Here is a 15291-nt window from a genome sequence, read left to right as displayed (position 1 = left end):
TTTCTCCCTTCTAGTAAGAAGCTGGTCAGCCAACCTAGATTCTAAACAAGTACATCACGTTATTTAGAGACCATCTGGGTCTAAACAGCTTTCACATTGTTAGGCCTCAGTCACCTGCCTATAACCTTCATGAAGGCAGAGAGAGTGTCTCTCCAGCCACTGGCTCTGTGGCCAGTGCCTTGCACTGAGCTTGGGGCGTCACAGGTGCTCCATGTCCACCAGTGGAGTAAATGAACTATTTCTAGGCAGCTCAGAGCAAGAAAGTTCTTACTGGGCACAGGGAATGCAAAGGAGGTGCACACTGGTGAGGTACCCATGACCCCAACTTCACAGGCATTTCTGTTCTGCTTCCAGATGTTCCTGCAGCAGCCAGCTGTATCCCTGAGCTTCAGCAGCACTCAGCGACCTGAGGCCCAGCAGCAGCTACAGCAAAGGTCAGCTGCAGTGACTCAGCCCCAGCTCGGGGCGGGCCCCCAACTTCCAGGGCAGATCTCCTCTGCCCAGGTCACAAGCCAGCACCTGCTCAGAGAATCAAGTGTGATATCAACCCAGGTAAATGTGCTCCTTGCCACCTTCACTCCTTGCCTCTAGAGCAGACACCCTCTTGCAGTTTGGGACATACTTGATTCCCGCAGCCTACGTGAACTGAGGCCTACTGCCCTGTTCCGTTATGGACTGGGGGTGGATTTGGGAGTGAGCCTTCTTCTCCTTCTTCTGTTAAAGTCACTTTGAAACCCCAAGTTGTATTGGCTTCCTTCTGTGTTTTATAAATGTCCACCTCAGTCCCTTGCTCTCGTGCTTAAAGATAACACTCAGCTGAAATGGTCACCTTTGATGCTGACTTAGGGTTGGAGGCGGATATGGCCATCCCAGAGACCCACTGGCAGCTGAATGTCCCAACACTCAACATCCACGGTCCCCGCCATCTACTCTGGTTTTAACCATCACCCACGTGAGCAACCACTGCTGTTCACTGTCCCTTGCCCCAGGTGCCCCCTGCTCCTCCAGGCCTCCCTGCTCCTCCAGGCCCCCCAGACTCTTTGCCAAACCCTTGTAGCCATTTCCACCTATTCCAAGCCACCAGTGACCTTGCAATTGGACAAAATCGCCAGCAGATAAATGGCACTCAAATTGAATGGAATTCAGAAGTCTGGAGCAGGGTTTCTGGAGGATAACAGATGGGAAGGCAGCCTTTCCTCCAGCCGCACATTCCCATGCCCTCGTGGCTTTGGTAAAGTCAGCTGAGCTCCTGAATTCACCAAGGCCCAGGGGAACAATGATGAGCAAGAGTTGTCCTGGGCCTCAAGGAGCTTGTAGTCCAGTAGAGAATCTGGGAACTTAGATAACCTGCAGTACAATACGGATAAGCACACATATGGAAGTGTTTAGGCCATCTTTCTTCAAATGTAAGGGTTTTGCTTGAAAATACAGCCTTTTGATTTAAAAGGTCATCAGAAAAATAGGTGAGAAGAGCTAAGAAAATTTTGGAAAAGAGAAAACTGAGGAAGGATTTATACTATCTGATACTGGAAAATTTTGTAAAAACTTTAAGAATGAGAGCACTGTGTTATCGGATGAATGGACAATCAGTGAAATAGACAACCCAAAGCAGGTGCAAGTCCACTTCCTCACTCATTTATTATTTCACTCAACTCACTGCGTGCCAGGCACTAAATTCTGAGCACTGAGGGAAAGCAGTGAACAAAAAAGAAAAGAAAAAAGAATCTCTGTTCCAAGTGAGGAGAGAGACGAACATGCAAAAATTATAGTATGTGCAATGGTACAGGAATGCTGGTGAGGGCCGGGAATGGGCTGGAGGTGTAAAGAGGTAGCCAGGTAAGGCCTCATAAAGAAGATAATATTTGAGTCAAGACCTGAGGGGGTGAAAGAATGAGCCATGTCAATGTCAGGGGAAGAGCATTCCACAGAGCAGTCAGCTTGTGCAAAGGCCCTAGGGCAGGAGTAGGCCTGGTGAGTTGGAGAAGCAGCCAGGAGGGCCACGTGTCTGCAGTAGAATTTGAAGCAGAAAGTAGTTCAGTTCGAGGCACATTTGCTACTTGCCTGCCTGGAGTCCGGCATTGTCCCAGGCCCAAGGGATTCAAATACAATCCAGTGGGGAAGACAGTCACAAGATCAGAGTAATTCAGTAGTTGGGAGGTTCTGATTTAGAGGAAAGGCAAGGGTAGGTAGAAGGAGGAGACACTGGGAGGTTTCCTGGAGAGATGGCCCCAGGGTTGAGTCCAAGTCTTACCTTTCTCATTGAAATGATGCTCCAGGGTCCAAAGCCAGTGAGAAGCTCACAGCTAATGCAGAGCAGTGGCCGCTCTGGAAGCAGCCTAGTGTCCCCGTTCAGCAGCGCCACAGCTGTGCTCCCGCCAAGTCTGAATCTGACCACACCTGCTTCCACCTCCCAGGATGCCAGCCAGTGCCAGCCCAGCCCAGACTTCAGCCATGATCGGCAGCTCAGGTACGAGACTGCCCTTGTTTAAAGGATAACCCAGGCATCATTTTACCCCATGCATTTCAGCTCTACTTTCTGCTTTAGACGGAGGCAGAGTTCAGACAGATTCCAAAGTGTCCACAGTTGATCTCAGCTAAGGAAGCAGAGGACAGGGCTTGGGGTCCTGAGGTCCAGGGGAGGTTACCCACTGCGTCCATCATCCTCTGAGAATGAAGCCAGGAGAGTAGGGATTAGGGTCAACCATAAAGGGTCCAGCCAGGCTGAGCAAGTGCTGCCACGACCAGTGGGTCTGTGGTTCAGGTGCTGATCAGTTTCCTATTTCCCCACCTCTGCTTAAAGGCTGTTGCTGAGCCAGCCCATCCAGCCCATGATGCCCGGGTCCTGTGACGCAAGGCAGCCCTCGGAGGTCAGCAGGACGGGACGGCAAGTCAAGTACGTGGACCCTGGCGGGAGGCAGGAGGCAAGCGCTGGTGGAATGGTTCCAGGCCGGCCAGACTCACCTGCCTGGGGCAGCAGCACTCACATGAGCCTTGCGCTAAAAGCAGGGTCTGAGTGTGCTCACAGCTGTGAAGGGGACGCTGCTCCTCAGCTTTTCTTCTACCGTGTCCCAATTAAGCAGAAAAAACTCCGCGCTCCACGCTTAGAGCAGCACTGAATGAAACAATTCACACCCCGCCATTTGCCATCATCTTCCGACTTCTTTTTTTTTTTTTTTATACTTTAGGTTTTAGGGTACATGTGCACAATGTGCAGGTTTGTTACATATGTATCCATGTGCCATGTTGATTTCCTGCACCCATTAACTCGTCATTTAGCATTAGGTATATCTCCTAATGCTGTCCCTCCCCCCTCCCCCCACCCCACAACAGTCCCAGGAGTGTGATGTTCCCCTTCCTGTGTCCATGAGTTCTCATTGTTCAATTCCCACCTATGAGTGAGAACATGCGGTGTTTGGTTTTTTGTCCTTGCGATAGTTTACTGAGAATGATGTTTTCCAGTTTCATCCATGTCCCTACAAAGGACACAAACTCATCATTTTTTATGGCTGCATAGTATTCCATGGTGTATATGTGCCACATTTTCTTAATCCAGTCTATTGTTGTTGGACATTTGGGTTGGTTCCAACTCTTTGCTATTGTGAATAGTGCCGCAGTAAACATACGTGTGCATGTGTCTTTATAGCAGCATGATTTATAATCCTTTGGGTATATACCCAGTAATGGGATGGCTGGGTCAAATGGTATTTCTAGTTCTAGATCCCTGAGGAATCACCACACTGACTTCCCACAATGGTTGAACTAGTTTACAGTCCCACCAACAGTGTAAAAGTGTTCCTATTTCTCCACATCCTCTCCAGCACCTGTTGTTTCCTGCTTTTTTAATGATGGCCATTCTAACTGGTGTGAGATGGTATCTCACTGTGGTTTTGATTTGCATTTCTCTGATGGCCAGTGATGATGAGCATTTCTTCATGTGTTTTTTGGCTGCATAAATGTCTTCTTTTGAGAAGTGTCTGTTCATGTCCTTTGCCCACTTTTTGATGGGGTTGTTTGTGTTTTTCTTGTAAATTTGTTTGAGTTCATTGTAGATTCTGGATATTAGCCCTATTTAATAAATGGTGCTGGGAAAACTGGCTAGCCATATGTAGAAAGCTGAAACTGGATCCTTTCCTTACACCTTATACAAAAATTAATTCAAGATGGATTAAAGACTTAAATGTTAGACCTAAAACCATTAAAATCCTACAAGAAAACCTAGGCAATACCATTCAGGACATAGGCGTGGGCAAAGACTTCTAAAACACCAAAAGCAATGGCAACAAAAGCCAAAATTGACAAATGGGATCTAATTAAACTAAAGAGCTTCTGCACAGCAAAAGAAACTACCATCAGAGTGAACAGGCAACCTACAGAATGGGAGAAAATTTTTGCAACCTACTCATCGGACAAAGGGCTAATATCCAGAATCTTCCGACTTCTTTATGCCTGTAAAGCCCTCTAAAAGCCCTCACCCCTGGAGACATCCCCCTTCCCAAGGACCCTCCCCCAGGCTCCAGCTGACATGCCGCAGGCACATATGGTGCTCCGTGCTTCTGGCAGTGTGCTCAGGCCCTTCTCTCCCAGACAAGCAGCCCCCTCTCTCCCTTCCCCAGCCTCCTCTCCACTAGCACCTGCAGGACCAGAAGCAGCTTTACTCAGCTACTTAATTACTAGGGACAACAGTTACTGGAGACACAGGGGGAATAGTTTAAAAGCTGCTGGAAAACAGTTTCTAGCCCTTGGGAATGAGGCAGAAATAGAGCTATCACACAGACATCTCCTTCATATTAACACTGGTTGACTTTGTGTCCAGAGCTAACCAGGACAGTGCTAGCCAATCAGGCCGGGGATGCCCTCATGTAGAGGCCTCGCAGGCACCCCCAGGCCCCTCTCCCTGGAAGTCCTTCTGTGCCCTCCTTCAGCCAAGGCTGAGAGTAACAGCAGGTGGTTACTGCCTTTCTGAGGGTCAGGGTCTGTATGTTCGTTATTTCATTTTATCCCGATAAAAACCCTGGGGTGTAGGCACATGCTCATTTTTTGTTTGTTTTTTGTTTTTTTTTAAACTGTGAAGAGGCTGGGCTTTAAAGGGGTTAGGTTACATACTCAAAGGCCACACAGTGCAGATGGTGGGGCTGGAGGCCAGCTAACTCCAGGCCACAGGCCCCTTGGGCTCCCTGAATCTTCAAAGTCCACCTTGTTGGCCCTGTCTGGGGTCTCCCCATGCCTCAGGATAACTTTCTAGGCAGTCTCTGCCCCCGAGACTTTCTGGCCCTCCCTTTGGACACAGGAGGGTAAGGAGGGACCTGCAGGTTGTGGGGAGCCGTCTGTAAAGTTCCGTTCATGTCTATCATTAGGCGGGGGGAAGTGGGCTGGTTTTGCTTTCGGATTTTACCTGTTCTTCCTAAATGATCCAAATAAGTGGAAATAGGCTGGGCGCAGTGGCTCATGCCTGTGATCCCAACACTTTGGGAGGCCAAGGCGGGCGGATCACCTGAGGTCAGAAGTTCAAGACCAGTTTGGCCAACATGGTGAAACCCCATCTCTACTAAAAATACAAAAATTAGCCGGGTGTGGTGGCACAACGCCTATAATCCCAGCTACTCAGGAGGCTGAGGCAGGAGAATCACTTGAACTTGAGTGCTCTGTTGGTGGGAATTGTCCAGTGCTGCAGCCACTGTGTTAAATGTTGGCTCTGTGTCCCCACCAAAATCTTATGTTGAATTGTAATCCCTAGTGTTGGAGGTGTGGCCTGGTGGGAGGTGATTGATCACGGGTGGGGACTTCCCCCTTGCTGTTCTTGTGATAGAGTTCCCCCTAGATCTGTTTGTTTAAAAGTGTATAGCCCCTCCCCCTTGTTCTCTCTCTCCTCCTGGCCATGGGCCATGTGAAGTTACTTCCTGGTTTTTTGATAATCACCATCGTGATGAGTGTGAAGGGACATCTCATTTTGGTTTTGATCTGCTTTGCCCTAATGGAATGGCTAGTGATGCTGAGCATGTTTTCATGTGTGTGTTGGCCATTTCTAGCTTCTCTTTGGAGAAATGTCAGCCCCAATGCCCATTTTTTTATTGGGTTGTGTGGGTTTCTTGTTGTGGAGTTGTAGGCATTCTTTATATATTCTGGTATCAGTCTCTTATTAGATATGTGATGTGCGAATATCTTCCCCCACTCCGTGGGCTGCCTTTTCCCTCTGTTGATAGTGTTGATAGCGTCTTTTGATGCACAAAAGTTTCTTTTTTTTTTTCCTTTGGGACGGAGTCTCAGTCTGTCGCCCAGGCTGGAGTGCAGTGGTGTGATCTCAGCTCACTACAATCTCCACCTCGCGGGTTCAAGCTATTCTCCTGCCTCAGCCTCCCAAGTAGCTGGGACTATAGGTGTCCAACATGACACCTGGCTAATTTTTATATTTTTAGTAGAGACGGGGGTTTCACCATATTGGCCAGGCTGATCTCAATCTCCTGACCTTGTGATCCACCCGCCTCGGCCTCCCAAAGTGCTGGGATTACAGGCATGAGCCACCACTCCTGGCCAAAAGTTTCTTATGAAGTCCAACTTATTTGTTTTTTCTTTGTTGCTCGTGCTTTTGGTGTCATATCAATACTGCTTTCTTAAAGGACCTGTTTTCTCCTTCCCACGTGAAACAGGTATGCACAGAGCCAGACCGTGTTTCAAAATCCAGATGCACACCCTGCCAACAGCAGCAGCGCCCCGATGCCCGTCCTGCTGATGGGGCAGGCGGTGCTCCACCCCAGCTTCCCTGCCTCCCAACCATCGCCCCTGCAGCCCGCACAGGCCCGGCAGCAGCCACCGCAGCACTACCTGCAGGTGGGTGCCACGGCCCAGGGGGTCCCCGTGCAGGCCTGGGAGCCGGGCCACGCTCCGCACCCCAAGTCTCAAAGATATTTCATTCCCTTGCTTTCAAGGTTGTTCTATCCCTAGTATAGAAGTAAGCCCCAGAAAGACTCTTATTTGATTGTTTTTCATGCTTAAAGGTTATGAAGTCTAGGTCTACAGAGTACATGAAATTACGAGTCGGCTATTATGCCTTATGTGGTTATGCGCTGAAAAGGTTCCTTTTTTTTAAAAGTAGTTTTTACTCAAGGATTTGCATCTTGATATGTTCACAGTTTTTAGAGCAAAAGTCAAAAAACATTGATGACTATGTTGGACTTTTCAGTGTGTTTATAAAGTCCTATATAAACATAAAGTCAAATCACATTTAGTTAAAGATCCATTAACCTGCCTTCATAAATACAGTGATGTGTGAAATTGGGATTGCCAGGAAAATTTGGAGCTTATTTACATGTGGTCACTACTTCGAAGGCAAAAATTACTTCAAGCAAGTGCCAAGTATGCCAAAAGCAGGGAAGGTGAGAGCCAGTGGTCCACAGGTTCACGTGGGAGCCACACGTCTGTGTCTGCCAAGCTCCAGAAGGGCCTGGCCTTCCCTCGCCCATGTGCAGGGTGCCCCTCTTCACCCTAGCCCTTTCCTGCCCTGGGGGGCTTCCTCCCTGGCCTGCAGCCCCACCTGCACCTGCAAAGCCATGGAGAATGAGCAGTAGCTGAGACCTCTTGAGTACTGTAGTGATGAAGATAGCTGTCCTTGAAGTTCTAGAATGTAATTTAATTCCAATGCTGCTAAGCCATCTGTGCTATAATTTTCAGATCTCCCCAACCTCACGCATAGTGGGAGTCAACTCAGACTTTGGCTTTGCAGATCTTGTCAGTTCTCGGGACCCAGAAGTGATTTTGGATGGGAAATGAGCAACAGACAAGTTTGCACGCATCTGTTGCATACAACATGCAGGTTATAAATACAGAGAGCTCTTCGGCCCACTCATTGCCCTTAGGGGCTTGGGGTGGGGTGCAGAGAGGTGGGTTAGCACAGAATGCAGTCAGGCTCAGATTTGGGAACAGTGGGAGTGCTGTGGTGGGGAAGCCTTTATGGAGGAAGGGACTTGAGAAGAGGGAGGGCTCAGAAGGCAGCCACTGCAGAGTCTGATGTCCAGGAAATGCCCGAAGTGTGGGTGAGGGTGAAGATAAAGGGACAGTGTTCCAGCCAGACAGCCTGAGCAAAAGTTCAGGGCAGCTGTGCCTGGGCAGCTTTGAGAGCAGGGGAGTGCTGGGTTACTTGCAAGAGGAGATTTCATGGAAGGGAATAGTGGGTGACAAGACTGAAGTTTCCAAAGTCAGGCTTTGGCCAGTCAAAGCTTCTAAACTTCCAATCAAGATGCTCCTAGTAGGTGCTGGTGAATCTGGAGGTAGCTACAGGATCAGGGACCAGCAGTGAAAAGTGTGCAAACTGTATGTGTGTTTGGATTCTGCCCTGTCAACTACCTGCATGTGGCCTCAGGTTCCATCATCCAAAAACATTCTGGCTACATGTAGATCATGTGCACGTGTTTACGAAACCATTCCCCATAGCCATAGCCACAGGCTAGGCCGATTGGGCCAGAAGGTGCCCCCACTATTGGCAGAGAACTTAGCTTCAGAATTCACCCTAAGGTTCCTTTAGTCCCCATCCCCACCACACCCCCAGGTCTTGCCAGAGCCACCTCTCCCCACATGACCCCCCAAGAAAGACAACCCTGTAGTCTAACTCAACCTTCAGCATGCCCCGCACTGCCCTGTAAGACAGTTGAGGAGCGGACATCAGAACCACTGCTGAAGCCCTTTGTTCTTTTTTTTTCTAGGTACAGGCACCAACCTCTTTGCACAGTGAGCAGCAGGACTCGCTACTTCTCTCCACCTACTCACAACAGCCAGGGACCCTGGGCTACCCCCAACCACTCCCAGCACAGCCCCAGCCCCTACGTCCTCCCCGAAGGGTCAGCAGTCTGTCTGAGTCGTCAGGCCTCCAGCAGCCGCCCCGATAGTGCCCCGGCACTGAAGTCGGGACACAATCAGCTTTAACCAATGGATGAGGGGGGTGGCCACAGGAGATGGGGAGAGGAGTCTGAACTAAACCCCTGGCTTTTGTGCACACCGCATACGTTTCAGAACTCCTGGATGGTAACCATCTCTGGAGTGCAGCGCTTGCTGCAGTGGAAATGATCAGGAATATTGACCGCGTTTCTCTTGCCTCCGAGGTTCTTGGGCACACTCTATAGCCATACTGGACAGGAACCAGGTGCCCCGTGTAGGCATCGTTGGTCGGTTTACCGTCAGAGATGGCGCATCTCGCTGCATCCCCCGAGAGTACACCGGTTGCTCTAGCCACCTGCGGCCCGCCCATCTGCGCTAGCTGGCCTTCACGCTCTTGATGGTCTTTCCTTTTCATTGGAGAAGGACTGGGTCAGAGATCTGTTGGAGAGAGAGAATAAAGAGATTATTTTTCATTATTTTTAAATGGTTGTTTTTGTTTTAATTTGCACAGCTGCACAGAGGAAATAACTTAGGCACTTTCTGTTTTTTTAAAAAAATAATAAGGTCTCATGGCTTCATTCAGAGACCACAGTAACAACAACAGCCCACCAATCAGAGAAGCTGGTTGTTATTAACCAAGCTACAGATTCACACTTTCTGGCCTAAACCCTAATGGGATGAGGCTTTTCACCCCATGCCATGCTGGTGGTGATTTTTTAGCCCCTAAATAAAACACTGGACTATTTCCTATTTACTTCATTGATAGCAACTACAAAGGTGGACTCAAAGCAAAGCACAATCATGCCAGCCAACATTCCAGAATTCTGCTGAGAACTCCAAGTCTGTGAGGGGAGAGGTTTCACAAGCCCGACAGGCCTGGGGGACTGCAGTCCCCAAGGAGACCCTGCCACGTGCTGGCCCTTTGAGTGAGAATGCTGCATCTTTCTACATATCTTCATGAGAATACTGAGAATTGGATTTTCCTTTTCAAAATGCACTTTGCTTTTTTTGTATGTTTTGTTATGTTGAGATGTTTCTAAAGAAAAGATTTTATGTAATTATAAGATGAAGCGTAGTGAATTGTACAGCCGTTGTAATAATGACCTATTTCTATATAAAATAAAATTGTATGGCTTATGTGTAAATTATTTTGTATCTGAGATACCAGTTCCTTTCCCAAATATAAAAGTATAAAAGTTTTCTTGTGTTTTTCTGTGAGTGAAAATTTTGTAATAAATTAACAAATTTGTACAATTTCCTCTGTCCCTTGTTATACATCCCTGCATACATCTTTTCACCAGTAATTCTTTTTTTCTAATTTCAAGATGTTTCAAGGATAATCAAAGATACGGAAAAGATGAAAGCAAGCCATCAGCTTTTTGAGCTGCAATATGTGCATCGGCCTATCAGGTTCTGATCTTTGTATTAAAGTTTGTGCCCAAAAAACAATGGTTTACTGAAGAAGTGACAGCAAAACAAAACAGAAAAAGTTTCTGGAAACATCTCAATTTTTTTTTTTTTTTTTTTTTGAGACAGAGTCTCTCTCTCTTGCCCAGCCTGGAGCGCAGTGGCACAATCTCGGCTCAATGTAACCTCTGCCTCCTGGTTCAAGTGATTCTCCTGCTTCAGCCTCCCGAGTAACTGGGATTACAGGCACCCACCACCATACCCCACTAATTTTTGTGTTTTTAGTAGAGACGGGGTTTCGCCCTATTGGCCAGGGTGGTCTCAAACTCCTGACCTCAAGTGATCAGCCCACCTCAGCCTACCAAAGTGCTAGGATTACAGGTGTGAGCCACCACGCCCGGCCAACATCTCAATCTTGACACAGGCAAAATCCATGGAGGTGACCAAAACATTCTCCACCAAAGCATGTATATAGCCCATCATTAAACTCACTCAGGCTGGAATTGCATGGGGTTTCGCCACCAACACTTAGATATCAGTGATGTGGGCAGCGTATGTGTGTCTCCATATAGGATGTGTGCACATATGCCATCTTGGTGGGGGCATAGCTGCAGCATCTAGAAGATTTCTGCCAACTACAGGCAGCCACCCCATCATGAGGCTTCATGGGGCTGAAGGAGGGTACCCTGGAGTACTGTGGTTGAGAACCACTGCGATGGCAATGCCCTTTCCAAAAGCATTGGCCCAAGAGAGCAAAGTTCCTTTCCCTGCTGCATTGTTATGGCTCTCTGCTCCTACTCCTCCCATGTAGAATGGGGATGGCTCTTCCAGGTTCTATGACTAGGATCAGTTTTGGATGGCATGAGAGGGTGCCGTATAAATACATCCAAAAAGTTTTATTACACAATTATTCTATTCCTGAGAAAAAGGTAAGTGAAAATATTTTGCACGTACTGGAACACTTACTAAAGGAACCAGAAATGAACCCCCTTCTTAAAAATGCTGTGCGAAACTGGATTAACTATTTTTAAATGTTTTATAAATTCAAAGTTTTCTAGATCTGATTTGCCTGTAATAGAATTGTAATTTAATTTGCTGTCAGCATTTTTTTAAGCAGAACAAGATTTTTAATGGACAGCATATTTATCGTCCTAGGATTTTCTAGCTGGAAGTCATTAAAAAGGGGCAGAGTGTGCCTTGCTACTAATTTGATTTAGCTTTGCTTAAATCTTACACTTGTTCAGAATTTGGATAAACTCGGAAAACTCATTGTGTAATATTTCTTTAAACCCACATGCATCATGGGAAGTTTAATCCCTAAACTGCTATTCATTAAAGTTTGCTCATTAAAAGGCTATTTTGCAACCCTGTCCTATTTCCAGAAAAACCATGACCTTTCTATTTGTAAAACTATAAAGGCTTGGCTCATGTGAAATGACTGAAACGTGAACTCAAGTACACTAAGTTTATGATCTTTTCAACTAACTCAGTTTACTGTCTCTAATTCAACTAAAATTCATTACATTAATTTTAAAATGTTGTTTGTGCATGCAACATGGGGAACCAGCCAACTGTTCTAAGCCATGACATTTTACACTCTTGTCTAAATTATCTGGTAAAATTTGTTTTGGTACAAGACTGCTTTGGTTTCTCTCTTTACTTCGTGTAGGCACAGCCTGAAGGTCTCCAAGTCTGCCATTAGTGTCCCAGATAAATAAATAATTTGGATCCTCTAGAGATACCTGTTAGCAGCTTTTTGGGCAGACATGCATTAATTTCACACTATGCATACAAACAGCTTTATTTTTCTGGAGAAAAAAGCTCATTGGAAACACAAAAAAGAAAACAACTCTTATAGGATTTTTGCCTAACCACACTTAGGCACATCTATGATATTGATTCCTTTTTAAATTACAATTATCTTTTTTATATTTCATGTTTTAATTTAAGGATGAAGTCAGGAACTCATGGCCTTTTATGAACTCAACTTTTCTAATTGACCATTGTTACTTATTTCATGCTCAAATTGGTACAACCCGGCCAGTGAGAGCCAGCTCCTGTGTTTGGCTCTTTTCTCTTTTTAGCATTGCCCATCAGAAATCAGACTCCAGATTTCCTTCTGGGAACAACACAATCAAGGCCCATACTGATTTATTTATTTATTTTATTTTTCCTATCTCAAAGCATGCAGGCAACTACCTCCAAGGAGTCCTGATTCCTTTTAGTTAAAAAAAAAAAAAAGTAGAGATTAAAATCTGGACCCCTAGAGTAAGACTAAGAGCTGGTATTGGGTCAAGCGCTGCCTCTGTTGCTGTTATTGGGTCATCCTGTTGTGATGGAGCTGAAAACATTTCCAGTCATGAAATCACATTGATTTCTGCAATGTAATATATATTATACTGTAGTCTGTTTTTCTAATGTGATTTTGTTCAGCACTTTCTCCTAAACTGACATTCCATCTGAAGTCAGTTATGAACTGTTGATTTTAATTTCAAATACTTCTTGTGCCGTTCCTCTCCTTTCTGTCACATTAGTTGCTGCCTCATTTGGGCCCCATTTAGGCTGGGTCACAGAAACAGCCTCCACATTGACCTCCCAGGCCCCGTCTACCCACACTACCTCTTTAGCACCGCTTCACCACCACGCCTCTTTCCTTTTAAAAATCTTTGGTGGCGCTTCTTGGGAAGTCCAAATGGACCTTCCTGGAGCTCAGTCCAGCATGAAACTGCCAAGGAGGACTCCCTTAGCCCCTTAGGTTTGTCGCCCCTAAAGCTGGTGGATGGGAATGCAACCTGTCTACTTTCTTGCTGCCCCCACAGGGAAACATTCAGATCTTGTTTCATTTTAAGGATTCTCTGCTCATCAGTAAAAGTAAAAAGACGTGAGAAATTAGCCCAGCTAACAAACACCAGAGAGTTACAAAGTTCTCATTATATGGTTCTGGTCTCTTCCAGGCCCAGTAGTCACTGGCCTGGTCCCAGGGGCTTGGGAGGGAAAGAGTCTGCAGAGCCCCAGGCAGGCAAATGATTTTCAGTCCTCAAACCTACCAGTCTTTATTATATGTCTGTTCAACCTTTATGTAAGACAGGAGAGTTGACATCTTAGGGGGATGTTTTGTAGATTCCCACTGGAGGGGTCTATTTATTTCAACAAGTGGTAGGATCTACTCACATTTCATCAGTTATACGGAAACTTGAGTCAGCTGGCACCAGACTTCTGTTATTACAGTAACACTTTTATTACCTCTAATGGATGGTACCCTAGAAAGCTGTCCCTTAATCCCTCTCTAGGTGCTGGGAGCCAGATAGAAGGGGCAAGATCCCATCTTCAGAGAGGGATTGCAGGGAGTCAGGATCAGAACAATGATCCCAAAAGGGCCATGGGGTATGAAAGGCCTGAGGCAGGTTTTAGGGTGCCTGAGCATGAGGAAGAGGAGGCGGAAAGGAGATGAGAGCAAGCATCATTTGGTTGAAACAAACTGTGCCAGCCCCTCTTCTTCCTTGTTAACAGAACCCCACTTCTGTGCATTAAAAGCAATGTGCCTAGCCTGTAATCCTAGCACTTTGGGAGGCCGAGGCGGGTGGATCACGAGGTCAGGAGATCAAGGCCATCCTGGCTAACACGGTGAAACCCTGTCTCTACTAAAAATACAAAAAATTAGCCGGGTGTGGTGGCGGGTGCCTGTAGTCCCAGCTACTCAGGAGGCTGAGGTAGAAGAATGGCGTGAACTCGGCAGGCAGAGCTTGCAGTGAGCCGAGATCACGCCACTGCACTCCAGCCTGGGCGACAGAGCAAGACTCCCTCTCAACAACAACAACAAAAAAAACAAAACCAAAACAACAACAACAACAAAAAAAGCAATGCATTTAGCCCAGGCCACAAAATACACAACCCCATCATTAGGCCAAGGTAATCATGACAATCCCATTTGCTTTTGGCAGGCATGTGCTCTCCCAGCCTAACTGAAATGGAGTCCCTAGTTCTAGCCAATGACAGGCAGAAAACTACTGGAGATTTCCGGAAAGGCCTTTGGAGTCTGATAAGAGACATAGAGGGAGGCTTGCTTGTCCACCACCATCTCTTGCCTTTGAGGACTGCTGGGATACCTATAAGTGCAACATCTACCCTGATACAGGATGCAACGGTTCCTCATGAGATCAGAGTCCCTGTTCCAAGCCTGAAATTGCCTACCTCCAGTAGTCTGTGAGGTCTTGAAACATGTCCATTGCTGAAAACCCTGTTAGTAGGTTAGGGGTGACTTGGTCCGGGCATTTTCCCATTCACCAAAGTGCCAGGCATTAAGTGGGCCCTTTCAACTTGGAACATCAAGCTCTTTCGTTCTGGCAAATTTCCTTAAATTCAAGGTACCATCATCATGAAATTTCAAAACTTTAAAGAGAAGATCCTAAAATCTTTCAGAGAGAACAAAATGACACATCACTTCTCAACCACACTGAAAAATTGAAGACAAAGAAGCCTGCCTTCAAAATGCTGGGGAGAAATTCTTTTCAATCTAGAATTCCATACCAAGCCAGAATTTAAATTTGAGGGTTGAATAAATACTCAGATATTTGAGGGCTCGTGTACTCATCTTAAGAAACCACTAAAAATGGTGTGCTCCTGTGAAAGAAGGGAGTTCGACAAGAAAAAAGGAAGACATGAGTCCATAGATCCAACTGACTGTCTCCGAATCTCTAGACTGGTGACACGCAGTTCCCAGTTCTCTGGGGACCTCCTCAGATCTCCCTGTCGTGTCATCTCACATCTGTCATCTCTCGGGTCATATCCAACCCACTCGACCACCCACGCACCGGGACGACGCGACAGGCCTGCGGCTCCACCGCCCAGGACAGCAACGACTGGCAATCCTGGGCTGGCCCTGCTCGACGCAAGCACCTCCAGCGCCGGGTTGCGTCTTAGTGACCCTGGGACTGCCAGCCAGGCACCGCGCCCGACGCAGGCTCAGTCAGTGTTGGTCGGATGCATGAATGAATGGGAAAAACAAACGAAAGTCTGTCT

At 46.8% G+C, this 15291-nt stretch overlaps 1 protein-coding gene across 4 annotated transcripts in view; it reads left to right on the top strand.

Moving 5' to 3' along the window:
• The window catches only part of NPAS2 (neuronal PAS domain protein 2), a 178757-nt gene extending 168636 nt beyond the window's left edge, over window positions 1-10121 (top strand). For 2 of the 4 annotated variants that reach the window (XM_003274854.3, XM_030827859.1), the window contains exons 17-21: window positions 355-552; window positions 2277-2467; window positions 2801-2893; window positions 6645-6825; window positions 8694-9033. In XM_003274854.3, the coding sequence (XP_003274902.1) occupies window positions 355-552; window positions 2277-2467; window positions 2801-2893; window positions 6645-6825; window positions 8694-8876 (846 nt within the window). In that variant the 3' untranslated portion in view covers window positions 8877-9033. Of the gene's footprint in view, window positions 1-354; window positions 553-2276; window positions 2468-2800; window positions 2894-6644; window positions 6826-8693 lie in introns of all 4 variants that reach the window. The other 2 variants (XM_030827857.1, XM_030827858.1) reach the window with 2 other exon arrangements.
• Window positions 10122-15291: the final 5170 nt, after the last annotated feature.

Source organism: Nomascus leucogenys, chromosome 14 (genome assembly GCF_006542625.1).
Source record: "Nomascus leucogenys isolate Asia chromosome 14, Asia_NLE_v1, whole genome shotgun sequence".
In the NCBI taxonomy this organism is placed as follows: domain Eukaryota; kingdom Metazoa; phylum Chordata; class Mammalia; order Primates; family Hylobatidae; genus Nomascus; species Nomascus leucogenys.
This window is presented reverse-complemented; position numbering and strand designations above follow the sequence as displayed.